The 24,036-nt window shown below is 43.1% G+C and overlaps 1 protein-coding gene across 1 annotated transcript in view; it reads left to right on the forward strand.

Annotated features, from left to right (window-relative positions):
* The window catches only part of LOC311135700 (malignant fibrous histiocytoma-amplified sequence 1 homolog), a 31,998-nt gene extending 9,364 nt beyond the window's left edge, over positions 1-22,634 (forward strand). The window contains exons 2-3 of the mRNA XM_084169718.1: positions 18,959-19,298; positions 20,355-22,634. Coding sequence (XP_084025844.1) covers positions 18,959-19,089 — 131 coding nt within the window. The 3' untranslated portion in view covers positions 19,090-19,298; positions 20,355-22,634. The remainder of the gene's footprint in view (positions 1-18,958; positions 19,299-20,354) is intronic.
* The last annotated feature ends 1,402 nt before the right edge of the window (positions 22,635-24,036 follow it).

Here is a 24,036-nt window from a genome sequence, read left to right on the forward strand (position 1 = left end):
GCAAGTCGAGGATGCAACAAAGTGCGCCCTTCTTACCGAATTCTGATGCGCACTTTGAAGATGTGAGCATAACTGGCCACATTTACTTTTCCTCAGCCAACAAGACCAGTAATGAACAGCAAAATCACTAGCCTAGGTCAATCTACTATTCCCCCATTGTAGAAAAGTTTACCTATTCTATTGGCCAGCTTGTCGAGAAAGAAATAGCCTATTCCAGACTGACTCTGGGACAGTTGTGGGACGATAGATCCTAAATTCATACAACCAGTAGGCCTAGGCTACATAAAAATAACTTAAAAAGCAATGAGTCTCATGCAACAGATCAGAACGTTTAGCTTAAAATGTTGATAAACTATTAGTTCTTCACATTATAAGCGCAGCAATGCTCACAAGGCCGTAGGCTACGCGCAAAAGTTCGTTTCATAATACAATTAGTAGGAAAACACTGGTGTCAAAGTACATGAGAGAAATAGGTTACTGATGAAGCCTGCCTTTGCATTTGAATGGGAAGCGTGCTTAAGTTATTCTACCGGTTGAGAAATAGGCCTGAAAATAGTAGCTCTTTTTAATCGTGGCCATCAAAACTATGTTTAACACACGATTGCATTTTTAGAATTGTTGCGCAATGATTGGTCTTATAAAAACGCTGTCTGACAGATTTTCCGCTCAAAGGCGCTGTGTCTTTATGCGTGCATGTGTGATAAATAAGATGCATAACGAATATACACGCAGCAATTTAATTCCACTCAATTATGCAAATTAACCCATAGACCGATAAGCAAGACCGGTCAAATGTACGCATTTCCATCAATGAATAGGCAAAAAAAGCATTATTTCGCAATGGGAATTTTTTTATTCTCCCGGACAATTGGCTGGTGGAAGTTTTATTTATCGGCTTTTCAACAACAACAAAATAACGGAAACCCTGCTGAGGACATGCCCTGTGGCTTTGCTGGAGGTACAGTATATGTTTCTGAAAAACCGAGCAGATCAAAGTGTGTGTGTGTGCAGATATCCGAGCTGCCGTCAGTCGACCCTGAGTGGGAGACGTGTGAGAAACCAGAGTCTGATCGCTGGCTGGTCGCCCACGGTCTGCCCTTTTCCAGTACAGTACCACAACCTGCTCACTGCCTGGCCTACTGCTTACTCTGAGAATAGCTGTACAGTAATGGTACAATAAATATATCTGGCCCACCCCCCTATCAGCTTGACAACCTGTGAACTACTTAGCATACATGGTGCAATTACATCCCAAGATTCTAACCAACATAGATGCATTTCATTTGCATACCATGGTGTATTTTCTTACATATCACTTTTGCTTTTCAAAAAAAGGTGCAACTTCAAAGGAGGGTAAGAGGTTGGCCTTTTGGGTAGATCTACTCTTTTTAAATCAGATTTATGTCCATAGAAATACCTTTTTGACTTTTTGGATACCAGGTTGAAGTATAGCCTACAGTTGAGGGGCAGAGATCCAGGGAATCCAGGTGAATCCTTGAGCACTTTCCCTCTCTGGTTGAATCCTCAATCCCAGTTTGACTCACCACCTCTGGGCAAGCCCCCCTAATCCAGTTAGGAGGTCTGATAGGATTAGGCCACTAGTGATAAGGGTCCTGCAGGTGACTGGCCAAGAAGGCAAAGTTGAGATGGTTAGATAATCACAGAAAACACACGCATAGTCACATAGATACAGTCACACACGTACACACACAGAAACAAACACAAAAGCTATTTGATGAATCACCTCATTTACCCTCAAGCTGTTTAGAGTGTACCCTCACAGCCTCCTCCACCCACACCTTTAGAGGTATAATAGTTAGACCGTTTTTCCTGTTTAATTGCAGCACTCTATTGTATTATGAAAGAGATGCGATTGGCTGAAAGACTTGATGCTGCCTGCCCAGTAATGACACTTTCAGTTTAATTTTTTTTTTTTGTTGAAGTAAATATGAAAACTGGAGTCTTTTCACTGTGGAAGAGCTAGCCGTTTTCTGAGTATGAATAGGGCGGAGTCATACATGCCCTTAGGGCTCCCTGCTTGACAGTTATTACAGTCTTAGTCTATCCTCTTCCTTCCATCTAGGAGCATAGATCAGTCATACAATCGTCGTGTATTGTTTTCTCACCACATGGCAGACATTTTAATTGGACTTACAGGTTTCGTACATCCCCTAGGGAATATCCTTTAAAAGTTTAGGCCAACTTAAGATAAGTTGGTGTGCTTTACCCCAGGAGCCAGAGAAGACTGTGGGTGTGTGTTGCCAATATAACCAAAGGCCTCAAAGGGTAACTGAAGAGAAAGTAAGACAAGCCACAACATTTATACCCGTCACAGGAATCACAGAGAAGATATCAGGATCGGCTACGTTTTATTGTTTGTAAATTGAGCAAACCACCTTTAGAAATCTTGAGATGTAGCTGTCAGTACCAGTAGCTTAATTGATTACATGAATTGGCAATACAGAGAGTCTTAATGAGGCAAAAGTTTAAATCCTGTCTGTCAGTCTCTTGCAGCCCTTGAGCTGGGACTTCCCGGCCGGTTATGACGATGAGAGTTTTGCCAATAAAAACATTCTGCTGGTGGAAGTGCTGGGAAATGACACAGCTCAGACACTCTGGCCAAGGACTGATTGCAGGGTCAGAAGGAGACTGAGACTCAAGGCTGGTGATGATTGTTGCCTCACAGTAACTGCCAAGCACAAGGAACTCTGGCAGGATGAGCCAGAATCTCACAACCAAAGTTTAGCTGTTTTCGGGAAAGTTGAATTGACTGGAGATCTGAGAGGCACAGACTAGACTACAAATACACATGAAGTGAAGTGTATTGATTTAATACTAACTTGGTATGGTGCTGAAGGGCCTGCATTACTGTTTAGTGGTAATATCTAACTGTTGAGGCAGGGAGATACAGGTTGCCAAAATAAAGGAAAGGTAAAGGGATACCTAGTCAGTTCTACAACTGAATGCATTCAACTGAAATGTGTCTTCCGCATTTAACCCAACCCCTCTGAATCACCAACATAGTGTCTTTAATAGGGCGTTGGGCCACCACGAGCCAGAACAGCTTCAATGCACCTTGGCATAGATTCTACAAGTGTCTGGAACTCTATTGGAGAGATGCGACACCATTCTTCCACGAGAAATTCCTTCATTTGTTTTTTTGTTGATGATGGTGGAAAACGCTGTCTCAGGCGCCGTTCCAGAATCTCCCATGCGTTCAATTGGGTTGAGATCTGGTAACTGAGAAGGCCATGGCATATGGTTTACATTGTTTTCATGCTCATCAAACTATTCAGGGACCACTCATGCCCTGTGGATGGGGGCATTGTCATCCTATGGGGGCATAGCCATTGTAGCCAAAATAATTGCCAAAATAATGGCCTGCCCAGCATTTTTATACATGACCCTAAGCATGATGGGATGTTAATTGCTTAATTAACTCAGGAACCACACCAGTGTGGAAGCACCTGCTTTCAATATACTTTGTATCCCTCATTTACTTGTGTTTCCATTATTTTGGCAGTTACCTGTAGCCATCATATTAGCGGCAGAAAACCTGGGGGAGGCTCTGTTATAATGGAGAGGTTCAGATGTCTTGAGTTTCCTGGCTCGGGACAAGCCTGGAAGTGAAAATGATAGAGCTCATATTGCCCCTCGTGCTGCTGTGACCTTCTGAGTTGTCTTTGTCTGTTCAGTACAGTTAGTTGTCTTTTTCTCTGTCGTGTTTGTGTATGTCTGTGTGTGACGTGAATGAGCTGTTGACATGAAAGAAGATTAGGCTGTTTTGTTTTGTAGCCATCACATGGGTAATGGTCTTATGGACATCTCGCAGTAAATATGGCCCTCTGATGACCTTACATAGAGTTAAATAAGATGTATAGGTCTACCTACTAAGATTATATCTTCCTGTACAGCTCATGCTGAAATGTTTTTCTTTTCTACCTGTAAAATCTATCTCATTCATGCTATAGCTAGGAGCTAAATATCTGGCTGAGTGCCTGAGGAATTACTCCTGTCCTCTCAACCACACACGAACACTGAATGACACGGCTTAGGTAGATGAGACACCAGTGAGCTAAATTAGTTCTGGGAGTTTGCTGTAGGTCTCTGCGGGCTTTGGATGGTTTGGTCTGCTCTAAATGTTGTTTTTCATATTATCTACTCGTTTTTTTTTTGCTGTATGAAATCTGTCCTCAACGCAGCCTAGTAATCTCTCAAAGAGGATGTCATTCCTGTTATGCTCCCGGTTGGTTGCCCTGGCCTGTAGTTGAGAGCAGTAAGCCTGTCTGCAGCATTATCTCTCAGACGTGACGGAGACAGTGGGGGTGGGATGTGTTCACAGCTTCTATTCTGTCTGTAGGACCATAGAGGCAATGAAGTCAATGGTCACCTGGGAGCCTGACCTCATCACATGGGCAGTACACCAATGGGGTGGGTGGAGACATATGATGTCTGAGGTGAAAGAGGTGAATAAAGGATTCTTCTGAACAAAAGATTGGCATGGACAAAAAAAGGCAATTTTCTATCTACTGTATCAAACTCAATACTGTTGTAAGGATTATACAGTATATTGTAATATTATCTTTCTTTCTATCTTGACTCATGAAATGTTTTGCTATAAAAGTCTAGATTTGTGTTTCTTGACTTAGTCTGTCAAGATTAATTGCTTAAAAAATAAGAATACAAAATAACAACTTAACTTACTTGCTATGTTGCTGTGGTTGCTGAGTATTCCTCCCACTTATGGAATACTCATCTGCTGGGCTGAAAATGGTCTGGAGTGGACTGTTATAGTTTACAGCCAAGAGGTTGGCTGGAGTTGTCAGAACGCTGAGTGTGGATGTGGTGCAGGGAATCAAGCGCAGGCACAAAGGTGTTCGTCAACAGTCTTTAGTAGTCAAAATGAACTCCAAACAGGAGAAATAGCCAACCCAACCGGGAGGCAAGAGCGACTAAACGCACACACACAACAGTGCGTAAAACAAGAAAAGGCGCTCGCAGTGCGGACTCTCAATAAACACAGTATGAGAGAAAAACCCCATCAACATGAAAACAGCTGACAAAACAATCACACATAACACCTGACCCAACATACGAAACTTAAATAGGAAACACAATCAAACACTAACAAGGGACAGGTGTTACAAACAGACAAAACCAAACAAACATGAAACATCGAACGGTGGCAGCTAGTACTCCGGGGACGACGACCGCCGAAGCCTGCCCGAACAAGGAGGAGGGGCAGCCTCGGCCGAAACCGTGACAGGAGTTTGAAACCACGTCTGTACTAAACACTGGCCTTGAACCACAGCGACACCGCTGCTAAATGCTCGTCCTGCCACCGCAGCTACTGAACGCTCGCGTTGTTACCACAGAGGCACTGTCACAGTTTCTAGCTGCTTGTCAATAGATTGTCTAGTGAATCCAGCATTCCTTGCAGAGTTATTTTCATCCACAACCCTGTGCAAAGATAGTGGTGTTGCTGTATTCATAATCTATGGGTTCTGGAAGCCTGGTTGAATTATATCAAATCCGTTTCAACATAGGTTTCCCCCTTTGCCCACTAGCATCAGTCAAAATCCTGAATGTGTTGACTGAATATGAAATGAACAAAGCCTAAAATTTAGCAGGCCATTGTCTACCTTGAAAGGGAAATGGTGTCTGGAAATGAAATTGGGGCACTCCCATTTATAGCTCTGCACGTTCAGGCTTTCCTTCCGTTCAGAGCACACTCGTTTGACGTGGTCAGAGGTCTGGAGCTGATAGCAATAGTGGAAATGGACCGTTGGTCAGACAGTCCCGGATGGAGCATGCGCACTTGACCTGAATTGCTCCTTTTGAATATTATTCAGCTGTATAACTTGTGTTGTTCCTGGTCTGCCAGGCCAATAAGTCAAGTAAAGCAGTGTCACAGTGAAGACTAAAGATTTCAAGATCAGATTGTGTTTTCCTCCATCTTGGCTTGGGTAGGCAGAGCCGCTGAGATCCTCGAGTTTGAGGATGTGGTGTCAAGGATAAGGTTGAGGACGTACAGCTGTAGGGAGGAAGAAGGAGAAGGAAGCTGTACTCAGATCAGTTCCTGGCAGATTGCCTTGCCTGGGGTGCATTTCCCCAAAACGTTCTTCAACATTCTTGAACAGACTTTGAGGTATGTTTGGTGGGTGTGGCTTGAAGCGATGAGTGACATATTTAAAGGGTAGCGGCCATGCTGACAGCGTTCCCTAACCCCTCCCCGTTTTTCAACTGGTCGTTCAGAACAGCACCGTTTCCGTTGAATTGAACGTTCCACTACGTTTTTTTGTACTGAGCGCAGCCCTGCTGTCTATTACTCAGCTCTGCATGAGGAATGATAAATGAATCCACTTTAAACCCAACCAGTGAGTGTACAGTGGGGGAAAAAAGTATTTAGTCAGCCACCAATTGTGCAAGTTCTCCCACTTAAAAAGATGAGAGAGGCCTGTAATTTTCATCATAGGTACACGTCAACTATGACAGACAAAATGAGAAAAAGAAATCCAGAAAATCACATTGTAGGATTTTTTATGAATTTATTTGCAAATTATGGTGGAAAATAAGTATTTGGTCAATAACAAAAGTTTCTCAATACTTTGTTATATACCCTTTGTTGGCAATGACACAGGTCAAACGTTTTCTGTAAGTCTTCACAAGGTTTTCACACACTGTTGCTGGTATTTTGGCCCATTCCTCCATGCAGATCTCCTCTAGAGCAGTGATGTTTTGGGGCTGTCGCTGGGCAACACAGACTTTCAACTCCCTCCAAAGATTTTCTATGGGGTTGAGATCTGGAGACTGGCTAGGCCACTCCAGGACATTGAAATGCTTCTTACGAAGCCACTCCTTCGTTGCCCGGGCGGTGTGTTTGGGATCATTGTCATGCTGAAAGACCCAGCCACGTTTCATCTTCAATGCCTTTGCTGATGGAAGGAGGTTTTCACTCAAAATCTCACGATACATGGCCCCATTCATTCTTTCCTTTACACGGATCAGTCGTCCTGGTCCCTTTGCAGAAAAACAGCCCCAAAGCATGATGTTTCCACCCCCATGCTTCACAGTAGGTATGGTGTTCTTTGGATGCAACTCAGCATTCTTTGTCCTCCAAACACGACGAGTTGAGTTTTTACCAAAAAGTTATATTTTGGTTTCATCTGACCATATGACATTCTCCCAATCCTCTTCTGGATCATCCAAATGCACTCTAGCAAACTTCAGACGGGCCTGGACATGTACTGGCTTAAGCAGGGGGACACGTCTGGCACTGCAGGATTTGAGTCCCTGGCGGCGTAGTGTGTTACTGATGGTAGGCTTTGTTACTTTGGTCCCAGCTCTCTGCAGGTCATTCACTAGATCCCCCTGTGTGGTTCTGGGATTTTTGCTCACCATTCTTGTGATCATTTTGACCCCACGGGGTGAGATCTTGCGTGGAGCCCCAGATCGAGGGAGATTATCAGTGGTCTTGTATGTCTTCCATTTCCTAATAATTGCTCCCACAGTTGATTTCTTCAAACCAAGCTGCTTACCTATTGCAGATTCAGTCTTCCCAGACTGGTGCAGGTCTACAATTTTGTTTCTGGTGTCCTTTGACAGCTCTTTGGTCTTGGCCATAGTGGAGTTTGGAGTGTGACTGTTTGAGGTTGTGGACAGGTGTCTTTTATACTGATAACAAGTTCAAACAGGTTCCATTAATACAGGTAATGAGTGGAGGACAGAGGAGCCTCTTAAAGAAGAAGTTACAGGTCTGTGAGAGCCAGAAATCTTGCTTGTTTGTAGGTGACCAAATACTTATTTTCCACCATAATTTGCAAATAAATTCATAAAAAATCCTACAATGTGATTTTCTGGATTTTTTTTCTCAATTTGTATGTCATAGTTGACGTGTACCTATGATGAAAATTACAGGCCTCTCTCGTCTTTTTAAGTGGGAGAACTTGCACAATTGGTGGCTGACTAAATACTTTTTTTCCCCACTGTATATATTTATAGTATGTGGGTTGTTTATGTGGTAGGGGATGGGCTGCATTGCAGAGATGAGCAGGCTGTCTGTTTTAATGACCATAATAACTTAGCTACTACGGTTAGCTGCTAATTAATACACAGGGCTGTTCAGCAGCATTCCATCCACAGCCTGTTCAAGCCCCCTTCGGACAATGATCCCCTGGAGTGGTAACCCCCCTCCCCCCCCCCCCAAGGAATGGACAGCTATTTTAGGAGCCCTTCTGTTTTATGAGCTCCTCTGTTGTTGGTTCTACTTTGGGTTTATTTTCACAATTGGTGGATATACAGTACATGACCAAAAGTATGTGGACACCTGCTTGTCGAACATCTCATTCCAAAATCATAGGCATTAATATGGAGTTGGTCCCCCCTTTGCTGCTATAACAGCCTCCACTCTTCTGGGAAGGCTTTCCACTAGATGTTGGAACATTGCTGCGGGGACTTGCTTCCATTCAGCCACGAGCATTAGTGAGGTTGGGCGATTAGGCCTGGCTCGCAATCTGCGTTCCAATTCATCCCAAAGGTGTTCGATGGGGTTGAGCTCAGGGCTCTGTGCAGGCCAGTCAAGTTCTTCTACACCGATCTCGACAAACCATTTCTGTATGGACCTCACTTTGTGCACGGGGGCATTGTCATGCTGAAACAGGAAAGGGCCTTTCCCAAACTGTTGGAAGCACAGAATCGTCTAGAATGTCATTGTATGCTGTATTGTTAAGATTTCCCTTCACTGGAACAAAGGGGCCTAGCCCGAACCATGAAAAACAGCCCCAGGCAATTATTCCTCCTCCACCAAACTTTACAGTTGGCACTATGCATTGGGGCAGGTGGCGTTCTCCTGGCATCCGCCAAACCCAGATTCATCTGTCAGAATGTCAGATGGTGAAGCGTGATTCATCACTCTAGAGAACGCGTTTCCACTGCTCCAGAGTCCAATGGTGGCAAGCTTTACACCACTCCAGCCAACGCTTGGCATTGCGCATGGTAATCTTAGGCATGTGTGCAGCTGCTTGGCCATGGAAACCCATTTCATGAAGCTTCCGACGAACAGTTCTTGTGCTGACGTTGCTTCCGGAGTCAGTTTGGAAATCGGTAGTGAGTGTTGCAACCGAGGACAGACCATTTTTACAGACTACGTGTTTCAGCACTTGGCGGTCCCGTTCTGTGAGCTTGTGTGGCCTACCACTTCGCGGCTCAGCCGTTGTTGCTCCTAGACGTTTCCACATCACAATAACAGCACTTACAGTTGACCGGGGCAGCTCTAGCAGGGCAGAAATTTGACGAACTGACTTGTTGGAAAGGGTGGCATCTTATGACGGTGCTACGTTGAAAGTCACTGAGCTCTTCAGTAAGGCCAATCTACTGCCAATGTTTGTCTACGGAGATTGCATGGTTGTGTGCTCGATTTTATACACCTGTCAGCAACGGGTGTGGCTGAAATAGCCGAATCCACTAATTTGAAGGGGTGTCCACATACTTTTGTATATATAGTGTATATATAGTTTCTTTCATGTTTTGCCATATTAACATGTCATTAATGTGTATCCAATGCTCTAGCTGATGTTTTAGAGGATACTGGACTGCGTTCATTTGCAATATTTTGATATAGGCTACATTTGAATGTGAGCATTCATGATATTACCCTGAAGAAGGCACATTGATGCCGAAACGCTGGTGGTTTACTGGGAGCTTATATATAGTGTGCGACTTTATTTTTACAGAGTTTATGCAACACATTTTTAAACACCGGGAAAATGTGCTTTTCTGCTCGAGTGGACAATCATTGCATTAATTTAGGAGAGGGAATCTCTCTCTCTTTCTCTCTCGCTCGTTCTCCCATTTCTCTGGGGCAGACTGAGGCATATTTGATAGTCACGTCACATGGTGTATTTGCCTGCACGATACAGTCACCAGTTGGCAACGTTAAACCCATGTTTAGTCATTTTGTTGTTTGCGGTTCTGACCATGCTACAAGCCGATATACAGCACCCAGTGTTTAAACTGATATCCAAAAGTGCATTACTGTATATTATAAACTGGGTGGTTCGAGCCCTGAATGCTGATTTGGCTGACAGCCGTGGTATATGAGACAGTATACCACAGGTTTGACAAAACATGTATTTTTACTGTTGTAATTACATTGGTAACCAGTTTATAATAGCAATAAGGCACCTTGGGTGTTTGTGGTATATTGGTCATAGGGCTGTATCCAGGCACGCTTTGTGTCGTGCATAAGAACAGCCTTTAGCTGTGGTATATTGGCCACATACTACACCCCCTTGGACCTTATTGCTTAATTAGCATTCCTTTAGAAAAGCCCCAGGATTGTCTCAGTCCAAAATGAACATGATGGTAATTTGGGGGCTTATGTCATCCTTATCAGCCAGACCCATCAGGGTGAGTGGGCTGATTTAATGTGATTGGACAGCTTCAGTGAGAGGAGAGCATTGGGGCTGATCTGCCTGCTGTGCTGCAGCAGGGTGATCATCTCATTATGCAGCAGATGTTAACATCTGGCCCTGCAGCAGATGTGCATGTGTACACGCACCACTGTCCGAGCAGATGAGCAGCAGCTGTCTCTGAGCACATACAAATGCAATGTACAAGGGAAAATATAATGTTCTTCTAGTAGTTCTTCTGTAGCCATCAGATGGATAGAAGAGTGAAGTAGTTCTTTTTTTATTAATTTGATATCAACCCCAGCTCATTGCCTACCCTGGCTATGATAGGAGCCTGTCTGCAACACTCAGTTTCACTGATAGGAGTAAGATTTATGATTTGGTCAATATTGCCTTTCTTTGGACTAAAGAATTAGTAAGTACTGATCTAGACTAGCCTAAGAAGGAAACTCTGTGTAATTCTCCCGCCCACTTTCTGGCGCTGTGCATTGTTCATAAACAAATATAGTCAGTTACCTCATCAGACGAATGATGAGCTCTTTGAGGTGGCGGTCCAATTTGACACAGCAACTAAAACTGGAAATCTTCGGTGTTACGTTTGCCGGCCAAGGAAAGCGAGTCCCAACACCCAAAGCCAATCAGATTGCAGAATTGTTAGCAGAGACAGAGTAGGTCTTGGCTGAGGCTACCCAGACCAACATGTACGCTCCACACCAGACGTTGTGTCACAGACAGGCTAGGAACAGAACAGGGCGTTTAGTGATCTAAAACCCTCATTATACAGTACGTGTAAGGTAATGACCCTGGTGATCAAAATGTGTGTTATGCAAAGTAGAAAGAATAATTAGGGGGCTGTGGTTTTCATTAAGACATTCTGTCTGGGCCTGGTCCTGGACCTTCTCACCAGTACAGTCCAGTACAGCGTGGGCAGAGTGTGTGTTCACTTTTCTCTGGCCATGTGTGTTGATCGTGACTAGTGTGGCCCGGGTGCTTCATGTGACATGCTTGGCCTTACTGATGTTTAACCCACTGTGGTGCTAATCCTCTGACCGAGCTGCTGGCCTCTGGTTGTGATCTCAGAGCATCTGCCTGTGCCCTCTGCCCAATGCATCCCTCTCGCTCACTGCTCACTCACTGCCCACACCAGGCACTGCTGCATGGGTGCTTCCCTGACTGGTGGCAACCCGAGCGCTGTGTCTTCTCTACTGTCCAAGATGTCTGATCTGTTTACTAGAAACTCAAAGGTCACTGTCTCAACAACACTCTAGTATTTAAACATCCTGAGTTCCTGATCTAACTGTACGAGTCACACTATCTACTTTACAGGAATAACCTGAACTGATCTGACTATGTACAGGCAACCTGAGCTCTGCTTTTCCTCACTTCTCTGTGAACGTGTCAAATGGTAGGCTGCTGATGAGGGACATGTGTGGGCCTGTTGAACTGCAGGACAGAGGACACTCCACCTGAAGAAGTGAAAGGGGCTCTTATGAACTGATTTGAGGTTGTTGAGATACAGGCTAGTCTTGTCTGTCCTGATAAATCACCCTGAAAATAACACATTGCTATGTCCCTATTGCGCGATTCTTTAGGCCCTATGCTGTACAACTGGATCCTGGACTTCCTGATGGGCCGCACCCATGTTATTTTTTCCCTCACTTATTGGTATTTTGACCAATCAGATCAGCTCTGAAAAAGCTCTGATGTGAAAAGATCCGATGTGATTGGTCAAAAGACCAATTAGTGGAAAAAAGTCAGAATTGGGCAGCCTTTCTAAACACAGGCTTATATATCTGTAGTTCATATATTTTCAAAAATACACAGGACGTGGAGAATCCCGTATGCATGTCGATTCCCTGTCAGATTATTCAGGCTGTTTTATTCAGGCTGTTTCAACAGAAAACTGCAGTCAGTCCTGTGTGACTATTAATGCACAGGAGCTGGTGTGTGTGTAGATGTGTGAGTGTGCATGCTTATGATGATTGGGCAGTAGGGGTTCTCTCACACACACAGCCCTTCCCATTGTGTGGCTATTGTGTGCTTTGCCAAGTACCTCAACTCCTCCACAGAGTTGAGCGCAGACTAGAGTAAAAAATTTATCCTTCGAGTCGCTATGCGTTGATACTTTAAAAATTATAATTCTTAAATAGCCTTTTTCCTTGTGTGGACCGTCAAAATGTCCCCAGTTGGCCGAATGTTTGGTTTGTTTACTATTTTTGTGGGGACTTCTTGTCCTCACAAGTATAGTTAAACATGTCCCCCCCCACCACACACACACACAGACAGACAGACAGACAGACAGTTGGGAGAGGAGGCTGCAGGCTGTGTAGGCAGGCAGAGGTTGGTAGGGGTGTGTAGTGTGTAATGTGGTTATGTTCTCCTTTGTGTGGACATGCCCTAAGAGCATAATAATTGATCAGTTTACTCTTATGGCATGTACATGTAATGCTGCAGTAGATGGGTGGGGCTGCCTGGGACATGTGTAGATGTGATCACGAGGACCATTATCCATGGGGTTGGGGATTAAACTGTGGAATTGGTTCCTGAAATCCCTTTGCTCTGACCTAAGCAGATTTCAGTATTATAATATTTTGTTCTTCGTCCAATCCCTCCTCTTCTGCCCTGCTTAGGCCTAAAGGTGATTATGAATATGGCTGTGACATGCTCAGTGTGTTTGTTCTCTGTGTGAACTTCTTTTTTATGTAGTTTATTCATCCATGGCTGTTGAGTTAGCTGTAAAAAGTTCTCATCTCTCCCCTCATTCAGATGGAGTGTGGAGTGACAGGGCAGAAGGCAGCTAGCTGGCAGCCCTGTTTGCTTTAGGCCTGACCTGGGTACACTGCCAGCTTTGTCATGGCATTGGCAGTTACTGACAAAGGAACTGCCAATGAACAGCTGACAAGTAATTTCCCTGTGAATAACTTTGTATCGATCTTATCAAGAGCTCCTTTAAATATGTGAGTCTGTTTCAAACCCTAGTGTGATTTTGAGTTCTCAGCTACCATTGTGGAGAGAAGTGCGGCTGTGAAAAGAAGTGTGAAAAGAGGGAGGGAACCCCTCCTTTTTATTGGATAATGATGTAACCTATGGATGAGATGAGTAAGAGGAAATTAGTGTGTAAAAGCAGGCGATGATGATTGAAACTTGGGGAAATGATGATGTTGTGAAGGAATGGAGGAGGTGGGACAAGGCCTGTAAAATCAGTCTGTTGATTGGATGCTGGGGGTCATTCCCTTTGCAGGGATGGGGGCTGACCACAAGTGACACATCTGATCTTCCTACAGAAACAACCTGTACAGAGAACGACGTATGAAAGTGAAAGTAATTCAGCCAGACACCCTCAGAAACAAGGCCCTTTTTTTGTGTGTTCACATGTCCCTCCTCTCCATCCCTCTCTGTGCGTGTATCGTCATCGATCATTGTCAATAGCGTTCTTTGAAATGAGCACTCTCCTACCTCCGACCCCCAACCCCTCTTCGCCCCTCTCCCTCTCCGACCATACTGCCTAAAGTCGGGAAACAAAAGAAGGGGAAGTGGAATGGAAGGGACTGAGGCCTTTGGAGTCCATTGTGAAAGGATCAGACGTAGACGTTCTCGGCTAAACTCCTGTGTTTTTCCAAACATGTTCAGCATCGTACTGGGACTTTCTTGGAGACAGGGAAAGGGCTCTTTTTATAGCAATTCTGGAGAAATATCAGTTTTCCTTTTATGGCGGCAGCGGTAGAGCTCTCTGGAGAATAAAAATAGAGAAAAAGCAGAAATGGAGGGCCTGGCAGATCAAGCCCAGCAGGACAGGAATGTACAGGCTCATTATCCTACCTGCCTGCTGATGATGTTTCAGTGAGGAGGAGGAGTTGGGAGTTGAGATGAATTGCACATTCCTAGTACCTGATGTCAGGGTCAACTGATTCCCCTGTCCCGTCTGCATACTGCGTTACTAGCTTACACCCAGTCAGCAGTGATGAAGGTGAGACTAGTGTTCTCAGTCTGACTCTCTCTGACCCAGATGGAGGGAGAGGCAGAGATAACTGCCTGTGTGATTCAGCATCTGTGCTGCTTCCTGTAACAGACTCCCTCCCCCCTGTTTCCACGCAGAGAGATCTGGTGCCAGCAACATTCTCAGGAAGGAACCACTAATACATCATGTCAGGATGTCCTGAATAGCAAACTGTAATGTTATACATTCTGACTGTATTGCAGTGTACAGCAACACTACAAGCAAAATACTGTAAGAATCACACCTATTTACCAGGACAAGAAATACCATGACAGGCACCGGTTTGAGTGTGTCAAGAACTGCAACGCTGCTGGGTTTTTCGCGCTCAACTGTTTCCTGTGTGTATCAAGAATAGTCCACCACCCAAAGGACATCCAGCCAACTTGACACAACTGTGGGAAGCATTGAAGTCAACATGGGCCAGCATCCCTGTGGAAAGACCCTGTGTAGAGTCCATGCCCCGACGAATTGAGGCTGTTCTGAGGGCAAAAGGGGGTGCACTCAGTGTAAACTATGTTGTTGAGTGTAGGGAATAAAATAAGTGTGAACTCAGTTCTTTCAGGACCAGGACAAATGGAAAAAGACAGAAAAAGAAATGGACACCGCTTGAAATGAATTAGATGTACAAAGACCAGAGCAAATATCAACCATGGTAACTAGCCATATCCTTGGTAACTAACTATCCACATTACCTTTCTGATAGGGTTGCTACGAGGGTTCTAGTTTTACAGCATGGTGACACTCAGACATAGTCACACAGACAGCCGAGGAGACAGTACTGGAGCTACATTCTGTTGATCCAGCAGGTCAGGAGGATATGAGGTTTCAGATAGTGAATCCAGGTCAATCTGTGTCTGTAGCAGATAAGCCCAGATCCTCCTGGTGATGGGTCAATACAATATTAGTGAGCTCTCTAGGCAGATGCCTAACAAATTGGTTTTTAGTACCAATTAGGATTTGCTCAAAACAAGAGGGGTGCAGCAGTATTTAGCCAAGGAAAAGGGTTTAACATCGAGGCCTAATCCATTCCCATAGCTTAACCATAAAAAACATGTGAGCTCTGAACATGGTACAGGGGAGTATAGCTTGCACGGCAAAAGTAGCATGCAATGTTCTGTCTCTCTCTCCCTGTGCTCTGTTTTGTACCCTCTCTCTTTCTCTCTTTCTCTTTCTCTCTCTCTTTCTATAAAATATTGATTGGGTGTACCTTTCCAGCATGCAACAGAGATGTTATAATAAAACCCTTGCATAATGATAGATGTATTGACATAGTATTACTGAAGGGATTTAACTACTGTTGTCTCATTGCCTTCAAAACACTATGTGAGTACATGATCCAGTTGGTTACAGTAGCAGTGTGTGGTCAGAATGTCTGTACAGACAGTGAGTGGCTTTAGTATGTGCTCCATCTGATGGGTGTCGTCAAGTGCTGCACTGCATTACTGTCAGAGGTGGAGGCAGCCAGGCGGGATGAACGTAATGTTATTGAGTGACGGATGATGTAACAACCCATTGTTTCTGCCTGCCTCAATCGGACCAATACCCAGCATCACAAACAAACTCCCGCACAACATCCCATACCCTTTTAGTTGTGGACTGGCTGACAGCATTTGGAGGAACCCTGGCTGTGCCGCTCAGGACTACTTTTAGAACTTGTTTCCTTCCACTAAGGATGCAGCAGAGGATGAAGGAATTGGGATGTTCAGTCATGCTGCACCTGCTCTGGTCCTGCTGTTGTTCTGAAATGGAGGGAAGAGGGCTTTCAGGGTTGCCCTATTGCCTGGGCCAAGTGAACTGAGCAGTCGCGCAAGTTGAGCCTGCTCTGAGATTGCAAAAAAACATAGTGGAAAAAAACACAGTGAAAACAACTAAACTGCAAAGAACTCCAGTAGTCTAAAACTGATCTCTCTGGTTCCTCCCCATTGTTTAAGTGAAAGACGGACAATTTTATGGCATTCATGGCAGTATGGCAAGTTGAGCCTGCTCTAATTTTCTTTACTGATAACAACCAAAATACGAAGAATTCCAGTTCTGATCTTTCTGGTTCCTCCCCTGTGTAGGTGAAAAGCAGGCAATATATGGCACTTCTGTGTGTAAATAGCACATTTATATTTTCGGGCAAGTTATCATAATCTTCGGGCAACCTAAAAATACTCCTAATTTGCCCGATGGGCAAGTGTGCCTATCAGACTTGAATGTCAATCCCTGAGATCCCTCAATTCAAACAAAACTACTTAAGGTATATGTGTAATAATTGTTAGTTATCAAGAAGATTAGTAAATCTAGGTACCAACAACTGAAGCCTGTTTGACATGTTGCTCGTTAGATATGAAGTGGTCCTTGATAGGGAATGAAGGCCAGGCATGTTTTTCTGGACATTCACACAACACGCTGTTTGTAGGGCTACAGCCTGTTAGTGAGACAGACTAGTGTTTTAGTTTTTCCCATAATTGGAAGGCCAGAGCATGTGACTTGCAGTTCCTTCTGAAAGTGTTCACACCCCTTTACTTTTTCCACATTTTGTTTTTACAAAGTGGGATTAAAATGGATTGAATTGTAACTTTTGGTCAACGATCTACACAAAATACTATGTAATGTCAAAGTGGATGACAAATTCTAACATTTTATTTAAAAAATAAATTTAGATAGATAAGGATTCACCTCCCTGAGACAATACATGTTAGAAACACCTTTGGCAGCAATTATAGCTGTGAGTCTTTCTGGGTAAGTCTCTAAGAGCTTTGCACACCTGGATTGTACAATAGTTGCCCATTTAGGCTTTATAAAATTCTTCAAGCTCTGTCAAGTTGGTTGTTGATCATTGCTAGAAAGCAATTTTCAAGTTTTGCCATAGATTTTCAATCCGATTTAATTCAAAACTGTAACTAGGCCACTCAGGAACATTCAATGTCATCTTGGTAAGCAACTTCAGTGTAGATTTGGCCTTGTTTAGGTTGTTATCCTGCTGAAAGGTGAATTTGTCTCCCAGTGTCTGTTGGAAAGCAGACTGAACCAGGTTTTCTTCTGTGCTTAGCTGTATTCCAAGGACAGGGGGGATCTCCCTTGCCGATGATGAGCATACCCATAACATGATGCAGTCACATCTATGCTTAAAAATATGAAGAGTGGTACTCAGTGATGTGTTGTGTTTGCCCCAAACATAATAATTTGTATTCAGGACAAAAGGTACACTTTGCCACACTTTTTGCAGTATTACTTGTTGCAAACAGGATAAAAAATAAAAAATTAAACCAGGATGCATGTTCTGGAAAAATTTTATTCTGTACAAACTTCCTTTTTTTTCACTCAGTCATTTAGGTTAGTATTGTGGAGTAACTACAATGTTGTTGGTCCATTCTAATTTTTCTATTAAAATCAGCGTTGGCCTCATGGTGAAATCCCTGAGCAGTTTCCTTCCTCTCCGGAAACTGAGTTAGGGAGGACGCCGGTATCTTTGTAGTGACTGGGTGTATTGATACACCAGCCAAGGCCTAATTAATAATGTCACCATGCTTTAAGGGATCAGAGTCTGCTTATTATTATTATTATTTAATTTCTTTACACATCTACTGATTTTTTTTTTTTTTTTTTTTTTTTTTTTTGGGGGGGGGGATGGATCAGCTTAATATTGCAGATAGACATCTACTGATCTTTGTGGTTGAATCTGTGCTTGAAATCCACTACTCGATTGAGGGACATTACAGATAATTGTATGTGTGGGGTACAGAGATGGGGTAGTCATTCAAAAATCATGTTAACTACTAGTATTTAACACAGAATGAGTCCATGGAACTTATTATGTGATTTGTAAAGCAAATGTTTTATTCCTGAACTTATTTAGTCTTGCCATAACAAAGGAGTTGAATACTTATTGACTCAAGACATTTCAGCTTTTAATTTTGTATTAATTTGTAAAATGTTTTACAAACAAAATTCCACTTTGACATCATGGGGTATTGTGTGTAGATCAGTGACACAATCTTGATTTTAATAAATAATAAATTCAGGCTGTAACACAACAACATTTGGAAAAAGTAAAGGTGTGAGAATACTTTCTGAAGTAACTCTACTGCTGAGGTGTCTGCCTGTTCTGTGCTGGTAGTCAGGAAACGGTCTTGAGTACAGAAAATTGTATGATTAACACACACATAAGCTCTTTCTCTCACTTACACACACATTCCCCAACAACCTGCCAGTGCCTTGTGATTTTGCTGATGAGGACAAACCCTTTCAATATGAGTCGATCTGTAGTTATTAAGCCTAAAGATGGAGTCCTCCACTCCAGCGGTCTCTAGGGAATTGAGCATAAGGTTACTGTGCTCATTTTGCTCTGTAGCGGCTCTGGGAATCAGTGGTAATGCAGTCAAATCGCCATCTAGGGGACAAATAAAGAACAAAACATTGACTTGGGGTCCTGTACAAAATCCACCATATCCTTATATCATTGGATAAATGATCTCTCAGTCGATTGGAAAATGAAGTATTATATATAAACTAACTCTCACTCCCCTCTCTGCCCCCTCCCCCCTCGCCCTCGCTCTCGCTCTCTCAGGTGAGCTGCTAAGCCAGCCGCGCCCCGAGGGGCTGACTGAGATCATCTGCCCAAAGAACGGTTCGGAGCGGGTCAACGTGGCACTGGTTTACCCCCCTACGCCCACCATGGTCAGCCCCTGTCTCAAATGAGCCCTGCTGCCTGGCCTCTAGTGTCCTGTCCTGTCTGACTGTACCCGCACGCTGCCTTCCTCTCTAGTCAACACCTGAGTCTGAACCCCACACCCCAGCTGTCCCTCTGAATCTCCTCAACCCACCCAGGCAGCAGCCTGACTGGACACATAGCCATGCAAGGTCACAGAGATATGCACTGTCAGCTGGATGGAGCAGAGCAGATAACTGTAAGTATCCTGAAATATTAATGCAGGTTTGGCCCTCTCTAAAGGGTCATAGGTTGGTAACTAGAGGGTTGGATGCTTAGAGGTGTCTATGTACTGTGTAAATGTAATTGAATATACAGTTGAAGTCAGAAGTTTACATACACTTAGGTTGGAGTCATTAAAACTTGTTTTTCAACCACTCCACAAATGTCTTGCCCATAATGACCATCGTTATATTTGGAGTTAAAAGGGGGGTGCTTGCAAGCCGAAGAACACCATCCCAACTGTAAAGAACGGGGGTGGCAGCATCATGCTGTGGGGGTGCTTTGCTGCAGGAGGAACTGGTGCGCTTCACAAAATAGATGGCATCATGAGGAAGGAAAATTATGTGGATATATTGAAGCAACATCTCAAGACATCAGTCAGGAAGTTAAAGCTTGGTCGCAAATGGGTCTTCCAAATGGACAATGACCCCAAGCATACTTCCAAAGTTGTGGCAAAATGGCTTAAGGACAACAAAGTCAAGGTATTTGGCCATCACAAAGCCCTAACCTCAATCCTATAGAAAATTTGTGGGCAGAACTGAAAAAGTGTGTGCGAGCAAGGAGGCCTACAAACCTGACTCAGTTACACCAGCTCTGTCAGGAGGAATGGGCCAAAATTCACCCAACTTATTGTGGGAAGCTTGTGGAAGGCTACCCGAAACGTTTGACCCAAGTTAAACAATTTAAAGGCAATGCTACCAAATACTAATTGAGTGTATGTAAACTTCTGACCCACTGGGAATGTGATGAAATAAATAAAAGCTTAAATAAATCATTCGTTCTACTATTATTCTGACATTTCACATTCTTAAAATAAAGTGGTGATCCTAACTGACCTAAGACAGGGAATTTTTAATAGGATTAAATGTCAGGAATTGTGAAAAACTGAGTTTAAATGTATTTGGCTAATGTGTATGTAAACTTCCGACTTCAACTGTACCTTACAGCTTTGAATGACAGTGTCTGCTAGTGAAGATGTACTACCTATGACAAAGTATCTAATTAGAAGTAAGAGTTTCTAATATTCTCCTAGTTTTTTTATCTTTTATTTTTTAGGTTATCCAGCTGTTCCTACACTGCCTCACCATGGTGACAAAGACGGTATTAAAGGACTTTGGCTGAAAGCAAACCTGGGTTGTTTTTAAGACCCATGCAAGCCATCAACAAGCAGTGTATTTTCCAACTGGCCTACTCTATACTGCCCTCCAGAACTCTGACAAACCTCTGCCTACAACCTGTCTAAGACGAAACACAGGAAATTAACCTATCCATGCTATCAGTGGGCAAAGACTTGGACTGGTTTCTCTCTTTACTACTTAGTGGTGTCATGAAATGTTGGAAACCTCTTGGCTGGACTGCTACCCATTCTAACTTCCTGTAATGCTGCTTATCCTGTTCACATGTCAAGGCTGTGATTGATGAACGTAGGAAAGAGAACTGACTGAACCTCCTACGTTATCATGCTGTTTGTAAACCAAATAATGTCTTGTATATCCAAATACATTAACCACACTCCTGAACACACGTTACCCATGTACAGACCTTATCCTTTGCTTTAGCTTGCAAATGGACAGATCTTACATATTATGACAGACATATACTGAACAAAAATATAAACGCAACATGCACCAATTTCAAAGATTTTACTGAGTTACAGTTCATATAAGGAAATCAGTCAATTGAAATAAATTCATTAGGCCCTAATCTATGGATTTCAAATGACTGGGAATACAGATATGCATCACAGATACCCCCCAAAAAAAGTAAGTGCGTGGATCATAAAACCAGTCAGTATCTGGTGTGACCACCATTTGCCTCATGCAGCATGACATCTCCTTCGCATAGAGTTGATCAGGCTGTTGATTGTGGCCTGTGGAATGTTGTCCCACTCCTCTTCAATGGCTGTGCGAAGTTGCGGGAACTGGAACACTGTCGTACACATCGATTCAGAGCATCCCTCTGTAGCTCAGCTGGTAGAGCACGGCGCTTGTAACGCCAAGGTAGTGGGTTCGATCCCCGGGACCACCCATACACAAAAAATGTATGCACACATGACTGTAAGTCGCTTTGGATAAAAGCGTCTGCTAAATGGCATATTATTATTATTTATTATTATCCCAAGCCTGCTCAATGGGTGACATGTCTGGTGAGTATGCAGGCCATGGAAGAACTGGGACATTTTCAGCTTCTAGGAATTGTGTACAGTACGTTGACATCAACAAACTGCTCGTCCACACAACGCCATATACGTTGTCTGCGGTTGTAAGGCCGGTTGGACAAATTCTCTAAAATGACGTTGGAGGTGGCTTATTTTAGAGAAATTAACATTATTCTCTTGCAACAGCTCTGGTGGACATTCCTGCAGTCAGCATGCCAATTGCACGCTCCCTCAACTTGAGACATCTGTGGCATTGTGTTTTGTGACAAAACTGCACATTTTAGAGTGGCCTTTTATTGTCCCCAGCACAAGATGCACGTGTGTAATTATCATGCTGTTTAATCAGCTTATTGATATGCCACACCTGTCAGGTGGATGGATTATCTTGACAAAGGAGAAATGCTCACTAACAGGGATGTGAACAAATTAGTGCACCAAATTTGAGAGAAATACATTTTTTGTTCATATGGAAAATTTCTGGCATCTTTTATTTCAGCTCATGAAACATTGGACCAACACTTTACATGTTGCATTTTATATTTTTGTTGAGTGTATTATGTAAGATCAGTGGACTGCCTTTATGCCAAGGAAATTCCAGTTCAGCTGGATTTGTAAAGATGTTTAATTTTAACATATCCTGACCAAACCATGGTGTGATGTATAAGTGATATGCCATTTCAACTTCAGTAAGAAAGGTACTCGGTTTCTCTTTAGACTTGTCAAAAAATTATCATTGTATGTAAATAAAAGATAATCATGTTCTCTAAAGGAAACAGAAAAAGAAGATGTCTGCAGGTGTTGAGTTTGAAGTCTTCTTAAGACTATCTGTGGTCATGTTGGAAGAGGAATTTATTTCAAGATGTTTTTTCACTGCTATGGGGAGATACTGCAATAGGACTGCAATAGGTCTGCAATATGTTTAAAATATGGAAGAAAAAAGTTAATACACCTTTTGTATGTAATATCTTTATTTTTGTATGTCGACACAAGTATCACCACCCTCTCTCAACATTATTTACAGTGCAACGTTGTACATGGCACACTTGGCCAATGTGAGAGTGTACATACAATTTTATATGTAGCTGGTCAAACCATCTCCCAACACAACATAAAAAGCACCAAATACAAATAAACAAACTACTGGTTTTAATATTACCATATTGTTGTGTCTTTTTCAATTCTACTACTTATTGATGAGAGTCGAGAGGCCAGTTTCTCTACCTTCTGTCTTTGAATGGAAGCTCTTACCCTGGTTCTGCCAACTACACATTAAATCAAATCAAATTGTATTTGTCACGCGCCGAATACAACAGGTGTAGACCTTAGTGAAATGCTTACTTACAAGCTATTTCCCAATGATGCAGAGTTAAATAAGAAAAGAAACAAAAACATGAGAAACAAAACGCACAAGAATGAAGCTACAGTATATAGGAGTACCAACACCATATCAATGTGCAGGTATATGTGGTAATTGAGGTAGATATGTACATGTAGGCAGTGGTAAAGTGACTAGGCATCAGGATATACACTCAGTGGCAAGTTTATTAGGTACACCCATCTAGTACCGTGTCGGACCCTATGCCTCCAGAACAGCCTGAATTCTTCGGGGGGGTGGGGATTCTACAAGGTGTGGCGTTCAAACGTTGCTCAATTGGTATCATTCCCCACACCATTGCACCACTGCCACCAGCCTGTACTGTTGACACCAGGCAGGATGGGGCCATGGACTCATGCTGCTTACGCCAAATCCTGACTGCCATCAGCATGACACAACAGGAACCGGGATTCGTCGGACTAGGCAATGTTTTTCTGTTTCCAATGTCTGTTGGAAAGCACACTGATCCAGGTTTTCCTCTAGGATTTTGCCTGTGCTTAGCTCTATTCTGTTTCTTTTTATATAAAAAAAATGACCTTGACGATGACAAGCATACCCATAACATGGTGCAGCCACCACCATGCTTGAAAATATGAAGAGTGGTATTCAGTGATGTGTTGTGTTGGATTTTCCCCTAACATAATGCTTTGTATTCAGGACATAAAGTTAATTTCTTTGCCACATGTTTTGCAGTTTTACTTTAGTGCCTTATTGTAAACAGGATGCATGTTTTGGCATATGTTTTACTCTGTACAGGCTTCCTTCTTTTCACTCTGTCATTTAGGTTAGTATTGCAGAGTAACTACAGTGTTGTTGATTCATCCTCAGTTTTCTCCTATCACAGCCATTAAACTCTGTAACTGTTTTAAAGTCACCATTGGCCTCATGGTGAAATCCATGAGTGGTTTCCTTCCTCTCCGGCAACTGAGTTAAGAAGGACGCATGTATCTTTGTAGTGACTGGGTGTATTGATACACCATCCAAAGTATAATTAATAACTGGTCTTTGTGGTTGAATCTGTGTTTGAAATTCACTGCTCGACTGAGGGACCTTACAGATACAGTGCCTTCAGAAAGTATTCAGACCCCTTGACTTTTTCCACATTTTGTTACGTTACAGCCTTATTCTAAAATTGATGAAATAAATACAAATCCCCAGCAATCTACACACAATACCCCATAC

The sequence above is a fragment of the Coregonus lavaretus genome, assembly GCF_964263955.1.
Source record: "Coregonus lavaretus genome assembly, chromosome: 10".
NCBI lineage: Eukaryota > Metazoa > Chordata > Actinopteri > Salmoniformes > Salmonidae > Coregonus > Coregonus lavaretus.